The sequence below is a fragment of the Cyprinus carpio genome, chromosome B19, assembly GCF_018340385.1.
Source record: "Cyprinus carpio isolate SPL01 chromosome B19, ASM1834038v1, whole genome shotgun sequence".
In the NCBI taxonomy this organism is placed as follows: Eukaryota; Metazoa; Chordata; class Actinopteri; order Cypriniformes; family Cyprinidae; genus Cyprinus; species Cyprinus carpio.
In genome coordinates this window covers 4,811,735-4,826,947 of record NC_056615.1, presented here as the reverse complement: position 1 = coordinate 4,826,947, position 15,213 = coordinate 4,811,735, and the positions used below count along the sequence as shown (strand labels likewise).

The 15,213-nt window shown below is 40.4% G+C and overlaps 2 protein-coding genes across 2 annotated transcripts in view; both read right to left on the bottom strand.

Annotated features, from left to right (window-relative positions):
• Window positions 1–6,913: 6,913 nt before the first annotated feature.
• Window positions 6,914–8,215, bottom strand: LOC122140731. The gene is made up of 3 exons (XM_042745497.1): window positions 7,887–8,215; window positions 7,236–7,745; window positions 6,914–7,049 (listed from the first exon to the last, which is right to left on the bottom strand). Exons 1-2 carry the CDS (start codon window positions 8,032–8,034, stop codon window positions 7,258–7,260), a joined length of 636 nt encoding a protein of 211 aa, XP_042601431.1. The 5' UTR covers window positions 8,035–8,215; the 3' UTR covers window positions 6,914–7,049; window positions 7,236–7,257.
• A 3,800-nt stretch (window positions 8,216–12,015) lies between these two features.
• The window catches only part of LOC109078197 (tripartite motif-containing protein 16-like), a 9,618-nt gene continuing 6,420 nt past the window's right edge, over window positions 12,016–15,213 (bottom strand). The window contains exon 6 of the mRNA XM_042745496.1: window positions 12,016–12,955. Within this exon, the coding sequence (XP_042601430.1) occupies window positions 12,384–12,955 (572 nt within the window). The 3' untranslated portion in view covers window positions 12,016–12,383. The remainder of the gene's footprint in view (window positions 12,956–15,213) is intronic.

Genomic DNA, 15,213 nt, shown 5'->3' with positions numbered 1-15,213 from the left:
TGGGGATTCACATAAAATGACATCTTGCTGGAGATCATTGCTCTCACATTCCATTTGTACCGTGTGGAGTGCAGCCCGCTATGACTTATGTTGCTTCAAGCACACCAATTTGCACCCTGGATGTGCATAAGAGCTTTGTGCCGCTCTGGTTTCACATTATCAAAGTTTTGCACACAGAAAGATTATTAGAAGCATTTATTTTTCTCATGATTTTTATCTTTTCATGAATGTATTTTGTAAGAATACAAATAGTTAACAGAATAAACATGTTTAAATTGTATAATGTGCACCAAAGTTTTTTTTTTTCATGATATTGTTTTTGCTGCTAAACTATACAGTCAGCTAGTTTAATTTCATATCTTATATTTTTATTCAAATGTAGTTTTTCTCAGTAATGAGGAAGTGAGTATTTAGTGGATTATGTTTAACAAAGGGTTTAAGAAAAAATAGTGACCATTAGTTCCACAAACACATCATTGATATTCTGTAGTGGTGTAGAGAAAAAAAAAAGAAAAGAAAAAAAAGTCGCACATGTGTTGGATCGGTATTGGCCGATTCTTAGAATTAGGAATAATCTGTAATCTTACACTGCAAAATAATAACTCAAAAAAGATTCAAAGATAATATCAATTATTTACTGAACTCTTAAATCACAATTATACAAAAAAAAAAAAAAAAAAAAAAGACAATTAACTGTGATAATCGCCAAATCCCTAAAACAGACAATAAAGTGCAATAACAGTATACTATATTTAGACAATTAATCATCAGCCAAATTTCATAATCGTGACAGCCCTATTGGTTTGTGCAGTGTATTAAAAATGAACCAATGGCTTGGCAGCGGAACTGCATGAGCCTATGGCGACGAAGCCCACTAAAGCCCGCCAGAATGGGCGGGGCTTCTGGCTATACAAGCGGCCGTTCACCACAGGATTCTCAGGTTACTTCGACTAAAGTGACGACAGAGTCATGCAGCTACATAGCACGGCTAGCAACGCAGTACTCATTCCCGTATCTCAGGGAACCAAGGTTACGTTTAGTAAAAGTACGTTCCCTTTCGATACTACACTCGTACTGTGTCTTGCTAGACACATGAGAACAGTACAGTCACGCCGTGCTCATGCCCACTACATTAGCAAGGCATGACTGTACTGTTCCCATATGTGTCTAGCAAGACACAGTACGAGTGTAGTATCATTATAATGACAAAGTATCAAACGTCCATAAGCATCCAATGCCCATAGAGAAGTTAACAACAACAACAACAACCCAAGGCTAAGATGGGCTGAGCTTCCTGAGATCACACCTGGCCTGGTTAATTGTTCCAGATTACTCCTGTAACCGAGGTTGAGAGATAACAGGTGAACTAATGCTAGAGAGCTTGAGCGTGATACGGCCAAGGATTCTTTGCCAGATCTGTTTATGCAGTGTGTGCCTCTTCAAGCGGAAAGGACCCTGGCCTGTAAGGCCGGAACCTCTGGGTTATAAAAGCTTGCGAATGTGGATGGCGAGGCCCAGCTGGCCACCTCACAGATATCCACAATGGACACACCACTGGTCGAGTGGGCCCGTACTCCAATGGGGCATTTAAGGCCCAAATAACTATCTACTATCCATCAAGAGAATCTTTGCTTCGTGACCGGAAGCCCTTTGGTCTGGTTACTGAAGTTGACAGTTGTTCTGGGCTGAACGCTCAATATAGATTCTCAGAGCTCTGATGGGGCAGAGCAGAGATAACTCGGTCCTCTTCAGAGGGAGGAAGTGCGGAGAGTGTAATGACCTGTGCTCTGAACGGAGTGGAGAGCACCTTAGGTACGTAACCGTAAATGCCCGCAATAGGGGCATAAGAGGCCGCTACAGACGCCACATAGACTTTGAGCGTGGATGGGTAGCGTCCCTTATACAGCAGCTCTAGCAGAAATGACAACACCTGTGAAATAGGAAGTATGAGGGTCTAGCCTCTGAAATTGTGTTTAAGACTCGCTCTGGGAGGCTGGGAGGCTCGAAGGCTCCCATGGAGTGGCCAGAGGTGTAGGGCCCATAGGTCGGGCCGAGGATGCCATATTGTCCCGTTCGCTTGAGAAAGGAGATCCCGTATTAGCGGAAAGGGCCAAGGGGCCGCTATCAACAGCTGAGTTAGCTCTGATAGCCATGGCTGGTTCATCCAAAGGGGGGCCACCAGGAGAACCTTGAGTTTTTGTTCCCTTACTCGCAAATGTGCCACCACCATGCCCGTTCCAAAGAAACCCAAGATAACAGGACTTAACGAGTACAGACCTGTGGCTCTAACATCTTTCATCATGAAGTTGTTTGAAAAACGACACTACAGTTATCGGTCTCATCCAGGATGGTGACGAGTCTGCTTACAGACAAGAGATTGAGCAGCTGGCTGTCTGGTACAGTCTTAACAACCTGGAGCTGAACACGCTCAAAACAGTGGAGATGATAGTGGACTTCAGGAGAAACCCCCCTGCACTCCCCATCATAAACAGCACTGTGGCTGCAGTGGAGTCATTCAGATTACTGGGAACCACCATCTCTCAGGACCTGAAGTGGGACAATCACATTGACTCCATTGTTAAAAAGGCCCAACAAAGGTTGTACTTCCTTCACCAGCTGAGGATGGTTAACCTGCCACAGGAGCTGCTGAAACAGTTCTACTCAGCCATCATTGAGTCTGTCCTGTGCACTTCAATAACTGTCTGGTTTGGTTCAGCTACAAAAATCAGACATCAGAAGACTACAGAGAACGCTTCGGACTGCTGAAAGGTTTATAGGTGCTCCCCTTGCCCACCCTTCAAGAACTGTATACATCCAGAGTGAGGAAAAGGGGTCAGAAAATCACTCTGGATCCCTCACATACAAGTTATCCCCTTTTGGAGCTTTTGCCATCTGGCCGGCGCTTCAGAGCCGCAAATACCAGGACAGCCAGGCACAAGAACAGTTCCTTCCCCCAGGCAATCTACCTCAACAGTTAAATGTTCCCCACTTTATGCGATAAGAGTGTGCAATAACCTTATATTTATTTGTTATTACCTCCATCCTAGTACATCCCTGCATCTCACTCTATTCTATTCCATGTTATCATCTACAGCACAACTGTTCATACAACTTAATTTTCTATTTAATTTTTAATATTTGTTTTTATATTTACATGTGTATTTTTATTTTTTTGTCTGTGTTGTCCCTGTGTACTGGAAGCTTAGGTCACTAAAATTCCTTGTATGCGCAAGCATTCTTGGCAATAAAGCTCTTTCTGATTCAGCAGAAGGATGAAAAAAAATACAAATTTTTCATAACTTATGGATTATAGAGAGCAGACATAACTTGGCCACTCACATCAAAGATTAAACGTTTTCTTGGACTGCACACAGCCATGACACTGGACGAAGATGCGGTGTCTAAATTATGGAGATTTCCACCTTGTCTCCTCCCCAAAATCACCATATATGGAGCTTACAATGCCTTGTTTTACTATGCAACTATAGAAACTGTAGATAAACAATACCGACTATTACACAAGTTTCTTTTAATCAAACTAAGCACTACCTCATCAGGGGTCTCATTTATAAACGTTGCGTATGCACAAAATGGGCATAGAAACAGGCGTACACAATTTTCCACACACAAACTATGATTTATAAAAAATAAAATTGGCGTTAATATGTACACACCGTACGGACATTCTAGATCGTGCATACAAACTCTTTTTCCTGGAGTGAGAAAAGTAATGAAGTAAACAGCGATTTTAAACTCTGTTTTCATGTCGATATACACATTTACATTAAATACTCCATTCACATTAATGGAGATAAACTCAAATTACATAATTTTACAAAAAAAAAAAAACATTTTATTAGTGGTGGGCATAGATTAATTTTTTTAATCTAGATTAATCTCACTGTAATCTTGGAATTAATCTAGATTAAAATGGCTTATTTGAATTCTGCCGAAGGCATTCAGAATGTGTGTGCTACCCAAATAAATGACTAAAAGTAAGTCTTTGAGAACGGGTTTCTCAAGCCAGGTGGTGCATTAGACCAGGGGCTCATCTCCAGTTTCCAAAATGCATCAAACTGCTTGAGAAAGCTGTTCTACTATGATAATTGGCGATGAAAATAAATTATGTTCAATAAGATGTACTTGTGTTTACTAACTGTTTATTCAGTTTAACATGAATTTTGAACTGTAGGCCTACATAAGAGGTTGTGATGAACTGTTTACAGTCAGTAGCTTTGTGTCAATCAGTCCAAGCTCTACTTCTTCCACCAGTCACAGGCAGACCAGCTTGTTCACATTTTCTGGTGACATACTAGATCTCCTCTTCTGCACAATATGGCCTGCTAAAGAAAAAAAAAAAAAAAAAAAAAAAGTCTCTCGCATGGGACAGTTGTGGTAGGAGTCCCCAAGTATTTACGGGCAATGTGGGCCATCTTACCATAGACAGCAGTGTGCTCCGACCACCACTTCAGTGGACACTGATCTAGACTGGCACTGGGCTCTACCTTGTACCTCTCCACAGTATTGTCTTCTGGTGTCTCCTCATCGGATTCTGAGTCTGATCCCATCAGTAGCAGGGCTGTTTTCTTCTTGGGTGGCTCAGGGTTCTCCTCCCCGAGTGGCAGCAGAGCAGGTTCTTCTCCCTTCACCAACTCACTTAGCTTTGCCCACACTGGCTCCCTCTCTGCTCTGGGCAAGCACTTCAGGTCCTTAAATCGTGGATCTAGAGCAGTCGCCACCTTTGATGAATAAAAAAAAAAAAAAAAAAAATTGATAATTTTCACTTTCCAAATCCAACCTCCATATTTCTTCATGACTCATTCATCTATTCATTGACCGATCTACTGGCTTAACAGTCTATAATGGCCAAACAATGCAGTTATCTTCTGGTCAGTCTGACATACCTTAAGCCATTCCAGGTTTATATTCTCCCTCCGCTGGTTGAGGTCCTTGATGAAGGCAGCCTTGAATTGCACAATGTAGGCAGGATCATCATCTGAGATCATCGCATGCTGGACGTGGCACAGGGCAGGTAGAACCACAGAACAGGATACATACTTATCCCCAGAGGCGTGTCTACCTGGTGGCCAGGGGGAAATTTGGCTGGCCACCCCAGGTGCCCCCCCACCCCCCCACCAGATGTCTTGCGATAGATTTGTTTTTAGTACATTTCTAACTGCATCTGGCAGTGGCGGATCCTGGCATGTGTAGCTGCCTAGGGCCGCTTTCTTCTCCTCTTTATACTTAATTTTAGGTGGTTTCTATAGCGTGATATTTGACATATCGAGAGCCGCATAATGTTACGTGATCCATGTAATGCGCGAGCACGAATCTCCACTCGCAAGTGGATTTCCTTCACTCACACAAAACTGGATGTGTGCTTTTAAATATACATTGTTCTTTTATGAATTGACTCTGCTTTTGCTCAGAGATTACGTGTATACTCAAACGTTCTTGCATCACTGAAGACTAGAAGCGCTTTTTTTCTAATTCAGATGAGGAGTACGCTTATCTCATTAAATGGAAGCAAGCTGATTATAGTCAGCCTTCTCTAGTTATTTTATTAATAGCCTACTTATTTTAGTTAAGTGCTTAACTTATAAATATGCATTTATTCAATTGTTTTATTAAGTGCATTTGTATTTTGTTGTTTTTGTATATAGTTTTGCAATAAAAGCGTATTAACCAGGTTCCAGAAATAATCACTGAGGGTGCTTCTAAAATTAGTGAGGGTGCTCTAGTCTTAATGCCCATTTTCACACATTTTCTCCCGTCTATTGCTTTGGTCATCATTGTGTCAATCACTGCTACTTCGAGAGTGAAACCCACATAAATATGCAGATGTCATTCCCGAAACTTTGCAACGTGTGTGTGGCTGAAAAACAAAGTTCTACATTTTTAAATGGATCATAGACTAGAAAGCTTGCAAAGAGTGCTCATTACCACTAAAAAAGCTGTCACTTTTTTTTTACTGAGTGTATACACGATGTATTTTAACATACATCGTGCCCCCCCCCACCCTTTTGCACCAGTGCCCCACACTGGCTCCCTCTCTGCCCTGGGCAAGCACTTCAGCTCCTTAAATCGTGGATCTAGAGCAGTCGCCACCTTTGATGAATAAAAAAAAAAAAAAAAAAAAAATTGATAATTTTCACTTTCCAAATCCAACCTCCATATTTCTTCATGACTCATTCATCTATTCATTGACCGATCTACTGGCTTAACAGTCTATAATGGCCAAACAATGCAGTTATCTTCTGGTCAGTCTGACATACCTTAAGCCATTCCAGGTTTATATTCTCCCTCCGCTGGTTGAGGTCCTTGATGAAGGCAGCCTTGAATTGCACAATGTAGGCAGGATCATCATCTGAGATCATCGCATGCTGGACATGGCACAGGGCAGGTAGAACCACAGAGCAGGATACATACTTATCCCCAGAGGCGTGTCTACGTGGTGGCCAGGGGGAAATTTGGCTGGCCCCCCCACCCCCCCACCAGATGTCTTGCGATAGACTTGTTTTTAGTAAATTTCTAACTGCATCTGGCAGTGGCGGATCCTGGCATGTGTAGCTGCCTAGGGCCGCTTTCTTCTCTTTATACTTAATTTTAGGCGGTTTCTATAGCGTGATATTTGACATATCGAGAGCGCATAATGTTACGTGATCCATGTAATGCGCAAGCACGAATCTCCACTCGCAAGTAGATTTCCTTCACTCACACAAAACTGGATGTGTGCTTTTAAATATACATTGTTCGAGAGTGAAACCCACATAAATATGCAGATGTCATTCCCGAAACTTTGCAACGTGTGTGTGGCTGAAAAATAAAGTTCTACATTTTAAATGGATCATAGACTAGAAAGCTTGCAAAGAGTGCTCATTACCACTAAAAAAGCTGTCACTTTTTTTTTACTGAGTGCATACACGATGTATTTTAACATACATCGTGCCCCCCCCACCCTTTTGCACCAGTGCCCCAGACTGGCCACCCCATTTAAAATGCTCTAGACACGCCCCTGCTTATCCCCACCAAGGAGCTCAGTGATGTACCTACAAAGACAGACAGAGACACACACACACAGAAACATAATTAATGACCGATTCATTTAACTCAGATTACACAGTTTAAAGTTCTTAATCACATTACATTTAAGGGCACGTGTTTCTTAAATACAAAGTGACATTTAAAAGAACTTGTATGCCAATTGATGAACACACTATCTTTGTAGACCATACCTGCATGGCTCCAGCAGTTTCTCTAGAAGTTTGCCAACTTCTCATATTCAGCATTTGTTGGGAGGGCCAGATTGTGCTTCTGCTGAGACAGCATTGTGTGCAGTGCGTCTCTGTTGTGCCTCACGTGCTTGATTATCTCAAGGGTGGAATTCCACCGTGTTGGAACATCTTGCACGAGTGGCTCCTGAACTTGTCCAAGGGAGGGTTGCTGGACATTCAGCTCATCTGAGTTGGCCGGACTGTGTTTGAAGAGTCTGACCACTTTACGCCACTTGGCCAATGCACCATCAAAAACACCTTCCCGAAGTGACATTACAATAGCTCTCTGTACAACATGCGCAACACAGGGCAAATGCTCAAATGGCAGTATCCTCCCTGCTGCCACCATATTAGGAGCGCTGTCTGTTCTAATAGTGCTGATTTTGTCAGCTATCCCCCACTGATTAGTGACGTCGAGAAACTGCCTGGCACACTCTTCTGCAAAGTGACGCTCCTCTGTTTTCGTCACACCTAACGGACAGACAAAGTAGATCAGAATAAGTTCACTAGTAAACAACTAGCAATCATCAAGAAGCAAACATAATGCGGCGTGCTGGTCATGTATTCTCCTCATGATAGTTCGCCTTGCAGGTAGTTTGTAAGATGGGTCACCTGTGGCCGCCTGGAGAACAAGCTCGAGCCCATCATCTTCAACCACGCTGATGGGCCGGCAGCTGGTGGCAATCCACTGAGCGAGGAGATTAGTTAGCTTGGCTGATAGAGCTGTGCTGACTGGCTTGCCTCGGTTGAACTCAAACATAGTAGTTTGACGATGACTCTTCCTCTGCCCTACATCTGTGCTTGGCCCAGCATCTTCCGCATTAGCTAAGGGATGCTTTGCGTTTAGGTGGTACTTGAGACTGGAAGAACTCCTACAGTAAACTAATTCCACATTGCACAATATCAAGAAAAATATCAAGTATCATTAATGGAGAAAATATCAAAAATATCAAAAATATCAAGGTGAAAGTCATCATAGCTTGTGTAGTATAGACCCAGCTCCCAACCCAACTTTTTTTTTTTTTTTTTTTTTTTTTTTTTTAAATCGCCTGATAAGAGTCAAGTTAAAGCAGCATGTTAACCACGATAACGGCCCACCACTAAATTTTATTAACAATAAGCTAAATAATTTTCCTGTGGTATTCTATGTTTTAATGACAGCAAGGAGTGCTATAGGTGCACAATAATTCATCTTTAAACTAAACTACAGATCACATGTTATGAGAAATATTTTAGTGAGAACAATGATCAATGATGCACACTTACGTCGATATTATGGTGGACACTGCGGGATTCAGTGGTTGAATGGTCCATTGTCTGGTATAGGACCAATGATAATAGCTTACAGCCACAGTTGCATGGAGGTGTTGATTTCGTGTGAAGGCATCAACAACAATGAAAAATACCACTATATTTGAAGAATATAACTAGGAGAAAACTGTAAGATTTGCACGTTTTCTTTTTAAAATACTTTGTCAGTGACAAGCCATATCATACAATTGTATTTACACTGCAATAAATATGGGCCTATCTGTTTCCAGATGTTCATCAGCAAAACTGCATACATTTAATTTGATTTGAATTGTTTAAAACAATTGAAATACTATTTGGCCAGTGTAAAATAATGAGATCAACTCTATTCTAAAATATATCTGAGAAAACTTTAAACCATTTTGTTTTTATGGATATTTTCATATATTATAAAACAAGATACTGGATCATTTTTAGCAATAAAAATGTGCATGGCACAAATGGCATTATAGTCCCCATCCCATGTTTCCTTAATGTCTCAGTGTTAAATATGGTGTCACATGGATGGGAATATGCATGGAAGTGATATGCAGATGAGGTTATGCATAGTAAAACAAGGCATTGTAAGCTCCATATATGGTGATTTCGGGGAGGAGACGAGGTGGAGATGCATGTACGCAAAATCTTCCCCTGACTGGGATTTATAAAAGGGATTTTTGCACAGGTTCTGGCGTACACATGGTTTTATAAATCTGAAAACTTTTGTACGTACACAAAATCTAGCTTTTGTGCCTACGTACAATTTTAGGATGAAATCTACGGAGAGTTTTATAAATGAGAACCCAGAACTCTACAACAAAACTAAATACTGTAAAGGCCAAATGGTTGAGCAAACCTAGCCCTCAGTAATTGCATTTCACAGGTAGCTAACAACAACAGCAGTGCTTTTTAAATCTGGTCGTTCAAGCTAACTAAAATAATAATGTTACACTTACAGCCATGGGTGATGATAAACTTGGCTCTGTCTGTACTCTGAAGATTGTTGGAATGGCCGGATCCTTTAGACTCCGTACAGTGGTACGGGTAACACCGTCCAGGTTTTCCAAATAGTCATCTGATCCAAATTGCTCCAAGCAAACACATCATTTCTTGATTGATTCTACCAGTGTATTAATATCTATGTTCAGAACAGCCAGCCATTGATTCTTTCGTTCCTTGTTTTTTGTTGGAATTCTATGAAACATGATGGTAGAGTACATCTTCAACTTACTATCACAGCCCTTTAGAATGCACATAACCACGGCTAATTGCACACAGGTAAATCCAGCCACTAACCAATTTGCCGGCTGCAACTCTGCAACTACACAAACTTAGCGCCGGTCACATTGGAAGTTACCTAGCTGGGGACTATTTTCAGGCACTGTGTAATATCTTTGCACCTGTTGCACCCATGGTACGGCACCAAAGTTCCTTGATTATTATACCAGAATGAGAGTATAGTACCTAGCCATATCGGCCTAGAAAAATCACAACATTTCATTTTCCCTTGGTCTTAGTACACAATGTATCTACAGAAGAGTCAAGCTTTAAATAGGAAAAATATCAAACCTCTTCAGACATTTCTTAACAAGATACTAACAGTCTATTTAGATTCAATGATCTATGCTAAGCTGCAGCTAAAAGTGCTACCGGCAGACCCAGAGATCAGCTGAATGGATTCAAAAATGGTAAAAACTCAACTGTTTAACTTAGGGGAGTTGGAAAATGAGCCTATTTTCAAAAATAGCGGCATTTTCCTTTAAAAGTAAAGCCCAAGACACACTGCACAATTTTCGGCTGTCCCAGACGAAAGATTGGCATCGTGAAACAATCGTGGCAATTTCTGTGTTAGTGGCTCATAATCGGTGGTCCTATGTCGTACAGTGAGAGAGGTCACCATAAATCAACAGAACTCTTAGCTTAAGTGTTTAGCAGGACTAAAGCATTCAATAGAAAACAAGCAGAGAGACATCCAAAATGAACAGTGCTGAGGTGTCCTCAAAACAGGTCTGTGAAACACTGCAACAGATAGTCAGCCACATATAGAAATTGATGAAGACTTTGAGAGACTATATTTGCTGTAGTTTACTAGACTGTGCTGTTTGTGAATTACTAAGACTTAGAAAAAAACATAAATATTGTGATTTTTTTTTTAATCAACTTTTATTTAATATATTTTTGGCAGTCAAATAAGCCCACTGCATTGTAAGATGTATTCAGTTTTTAAATTTTTATATTATGTTATTGTAAATAGCAATATAAGCAGAATGACCAGGATCCATGTGTCGAACAAGAGTACTTATATAACAGAATTTTAAACATGCATACGGACTGTTATTAAAAATGTTATAAACCCAACATAGTGCCAAATCCTTTTCAGGAAATAAGTGCCCTGTTAATATTCACATAGATAATGCAGAAATCAATACTGCCAAAGAAATTCTAACTGTTTTAAACACTTTTGATCTGATTCACCATGTGCATGGACCTACACACAATCGTGGACACACTCTAGATTTACTCATCAGTAAGGGTCTAAACATTTCACCCATTGTTAATTAGGATGTAGCACTATCTGATCACTTCTGTATTTTCTTTGATATATTGATCTCTGCACTGAATCTAGATCTGTCTCTGTCAAAAAGAGATGCATTAACGAGAACACTAGTCTGCTGTTTATGAAGGCTGTATCTTTAACACCAAGAGTATCTGCTGAGTCTGTTCATCTTCTTCTTGATTCCTCAACAATTAATAATAGTATTGATGATATTGCTCCTACAGTATAAAAGTCAGGAAGAAGACTGGCAGACAAAATCACCTTAGAGACACCCAACAGCAGTGCAGAGTATGAAAAGACAATGCAGAAAAGCTGAGCTGAGAAAGCTGGGAAACTCGTTCATGTCTTTATCACTGGCTGGGTGGACTATTGTAAGGGACTCCTCACTGGCCTTCCCAAAAAGACAGCTACAGCTCATCCAGAATGCTTCTGACTAGAACCAGGAAATCTGAGCATATCACACCAGTCCTCAGGTTCTTACACTGGCCTCCAGTTACATTTTAAAGTATCATTACTTATTTATAAATCAGTCAATGGCCTAGGCCCTAGGACCTCAATACATTACAGATATGCTCACTGAATATAAACAGACCACTTAGATCATTAGGATCAAATCGGAAATACCAAGTAGTCACTCAAAACAAGGGGAGCCGGTTTCTAGCTATTATGTGAACCCACAGTTGGAATCAGCTTCCAGAAGAGATCAGATGTGCTAAAACAGTAACCACATTTAAATCTAGACTCAAAATACATCTGTTTAGCTGTGCATTTACTGAATGAGCGCTGTGCTATGTCCAAATGATTGCACTGTATTTTATTTATCCTCATTTTTTATGTTTTAATTCAATTTAATTATTTAAATAATTTTAATAATTTTAAAATTCCTTGCTTTTATTGTTGCTGTTTTTTCATGATTATTTTAATTCCTTTCATATAAAACACTTTGAATTACCATTGTGTATGAAATGTGCTCTAAATAAACTTGCCTTTCCTATATACTAAAGAAACAAAATGTAAAAGAACTTATTTAATATGTGAAATGTAATAAACATGAAAAGCATGAAATATTCACAGTAGTCTTACATGCATGTGTGTGCATGTACGCTCTAAATGGTAGGGCCCTTCTGAAGATCTTAAGATCTTTGCTCATATTTTCTTCATTTAATGAAAACCGTTACATTAACAAGTGTGTATTCTTTCTATGCAACAGCATTCTTATCAAATTCCACTGACTATTAGGCAATTCAGTATCCCTGGACAATCTATATTTTGTCACACAGTTTCACTGTTGGATATTTAGCTAATCCAAAGAATCTATTAGCAAATGATAAATTAATCCAAAACCCAGGATAGAGCGGCTGAGTGAATGTGGTCTGAACTCTGTGGATGAGGGTCATTGTGTCAGAGATGCTGTAGAAAGACAGAATTCCGATATTGTGATCCACATACACTCCTATTTTACAGGAGTTGGAGACTGCAGAGAGTTCAGTCTGTTTGTTATTTTGACAGAATGTGTAACTGGAAGGAGAGCAGATTAAACTCCAGGACTGATCATTACTTCCAAACTTGCACTTATAACCCCATCCCTTCCTGTTAATGCTCTTATATGACACTGATATACATACATCAATGTTTCCAATGCCACTCCACTCCACCTCCCAGTAGCAGCGTCCACTCACACTCTCTCTACACAACACCTGCCACCAATAACTAAATCTGTCTGGATGATCAGGATACTCCTGGGCTGTGTCAGTGTAGGTCACCTCTCTGTTCTCCTGAGACAGAAAGAGATGTTGATGTGCTGTAATTGGATCCAGAGTGAACTGGAAGAAATCTGATGGAGACAAAACATTATCTGAACTGAAATCTGTAAAACTGAGTTTCAATAATTTAAACATAATAAATGCATCTTTGTTAGTTTTCATGTAGATAAAATGTGACCCTGGACCACAAGTATCAAGGGGTATATTTGTAGCAATAGCCAAAAATACATTATATGGGTCAAAATGATAGATTTTTCTTTTATGCCAAAAATCATTAGGATATTAATTAAAGATCATGTTCCATGAAGATATTTAGTAAATTTCCTACTGTAAAAATATCAAAAACTAATTTTTTGATTAGGTAATATGCATAGTAAGGAACTTTATTTGGACAACTTTAAAGGTGATTTTCTCAGTAGTTAGATTTTTTTGCACCCTCAGATTCCAGAGATTCAAATAGTTGTATCTCTGCCAAATTTTGTCCTATCCTAACAAACCACACAGTACATCAATGGAAAGCTTATTTATTCAGCTTTCAGATGATGCATAAATCTCAATTTAGGAAAATGGACCCTTATGACTGGTTTTGTGGTCCAGGGACGCAAATGATGTGGATGTTGATAACTGCAAAATTTCAGGTTTTTCTATTTATTTCCATTTTCCATTTAAAATGTACTGAATGTTAAAAGGAAAAGTATTTTGGTAACAACTTTTGACAGTTTTGTGTGGGATTTATTTTATGTTAATAATGTAAATCAGTGGTTCCCTTTCGAATGGTCTCTCCCGTTCTGTTAACACATGCTTTTCGGAAAACTCTTGTTTACTCTGGTACTGAAGCCTGATTATTTTCACATTCATGTAGCTGCACAAACAAATGGCACTTCAACCTGCCAAAAGGGGTGGAGCTGAATGCTAAATAAGTCGGCTCAGAGCCTCATTTCGTCAGCACTTTTCTCCTTCAGCGTGACACCTGACGCCTTCCTCTGCGGCCATCTGGTAACCCACCGCTTTGTCAGAGCTGTAGCCCCTTAGAAAACCTTACTCCTGTTTCAGTCAGATGTCTTGTTGGGAATGATCTCCAGAAGGAAGGTGGTCACGACAGATACTTCCAACTCGGGTTGGGGAGCTCTGTACGAGGGCAGACCAGTGTTCGGCTCCTGGTCAAACCTAGAGCAACACTTACACATCAACCACCTCAAGATGATGGCGGTTTTTCTAGCCCTAAAAACCTTCCTGCCAGCCTTAAGGGGGCACCACGTCCTGGTCCGTTTAGACAACATGATGGTGGTGGCCTTCATAAATCACCAGATGGTTTTAGGTAATGCTCCCTTAAATTGGTTCAACGCCTCCTCTTATGAGCACAGGATAAACTCCTCTCCCTGAGAGCAGTTGATGTGCCGGGCAGTCTGAACCAGGGAGCGGACAAGCTATCCAGGGCAATGTAGCTCCAGGGGAATGGAGACTACACCCCCAAATGGTTCAATGTATCTGGTCTGTCTTTGGGAAGGCAGAGATGGACCTCTTCACCTCAGAAGACAACACGATTGGCCCAGTGCTCACCTGTATGCCTTCTCCCCGATTGCCCTGCTTCCTCAGGTCATCAGATGGGTCAGGGAAGTCAGATGTTCGGTCCTCCTGGTTACTTCACTCTAGAGGAACCAGAATTGTTTCCCTGAGATGATTCAGCTGCTATTGGCAAATCCCTGTAATTCTTTGGCTTAGCCACTACAACCTTAAATAAGCTTCAGTATATTCTAGGGCAGCTAGGGTCCTTACACCTACCAAGAAATTTTCTCTCTCCTGTTTTGTGCAGACTACATTGGCTACCTATTCATTTACTTATTCAATACAAAACACTTCTCATTACATTCAAATGGTCTCTCCATGGTCTCGCCCTTCAATCTCCTCTTGGTAGTCCATCGTATCGTTGATGACCTTCCATCTAATTTGTGGTGTATCCTTTGATGACTATAGAGACCTATCCTTGATCCACAAATTTTTTTACAGGTTGGGTAAATAAAGTGTGAATTTTTAGGGACAGGCATAGCTGTGTGTCTTAGTCTTTTTTGTTGTTTTCTTATATTTCTCTCTGATTCCAGTAGCACTATTCCTGCGTGACAGAGCTGCCTCCAGGTGGTGCGATTTGCTGCTAATTCTTCCAGGCATGAGGGATTAAATTGGCACTTTCTTAAAGATGTTTTAAGTTGGTCTTTATATAATTTTTTCTGACCCCCTGAGGAACGGCGGCCCTGATGGACCTGACCATAGAGTATTAGACGTGGAAAACGATCTTAAGGTAGCCTAATAATGTGCCCAAGCCAGCATAATT

What these genes read in the sequence shown, in the direction of transcription:
- LOC122140731 (XM_042745497.1), bottom strand. Translation starts at nt 8,034, where the DNA reads ATGTTTGAGTTCAACCGAGGCAAGCCAGTCAGCACAGCTCTATCAGCC. An exon ending in TGTTCTCCAGGCGGCCACAG is followed by an intron (nt 7,746 to 7,886) that starts GTGACCCATCTT and finishes TCTGTCCGTTAG; the next exon opens with GTGTGACGAAAACAGAGGAG.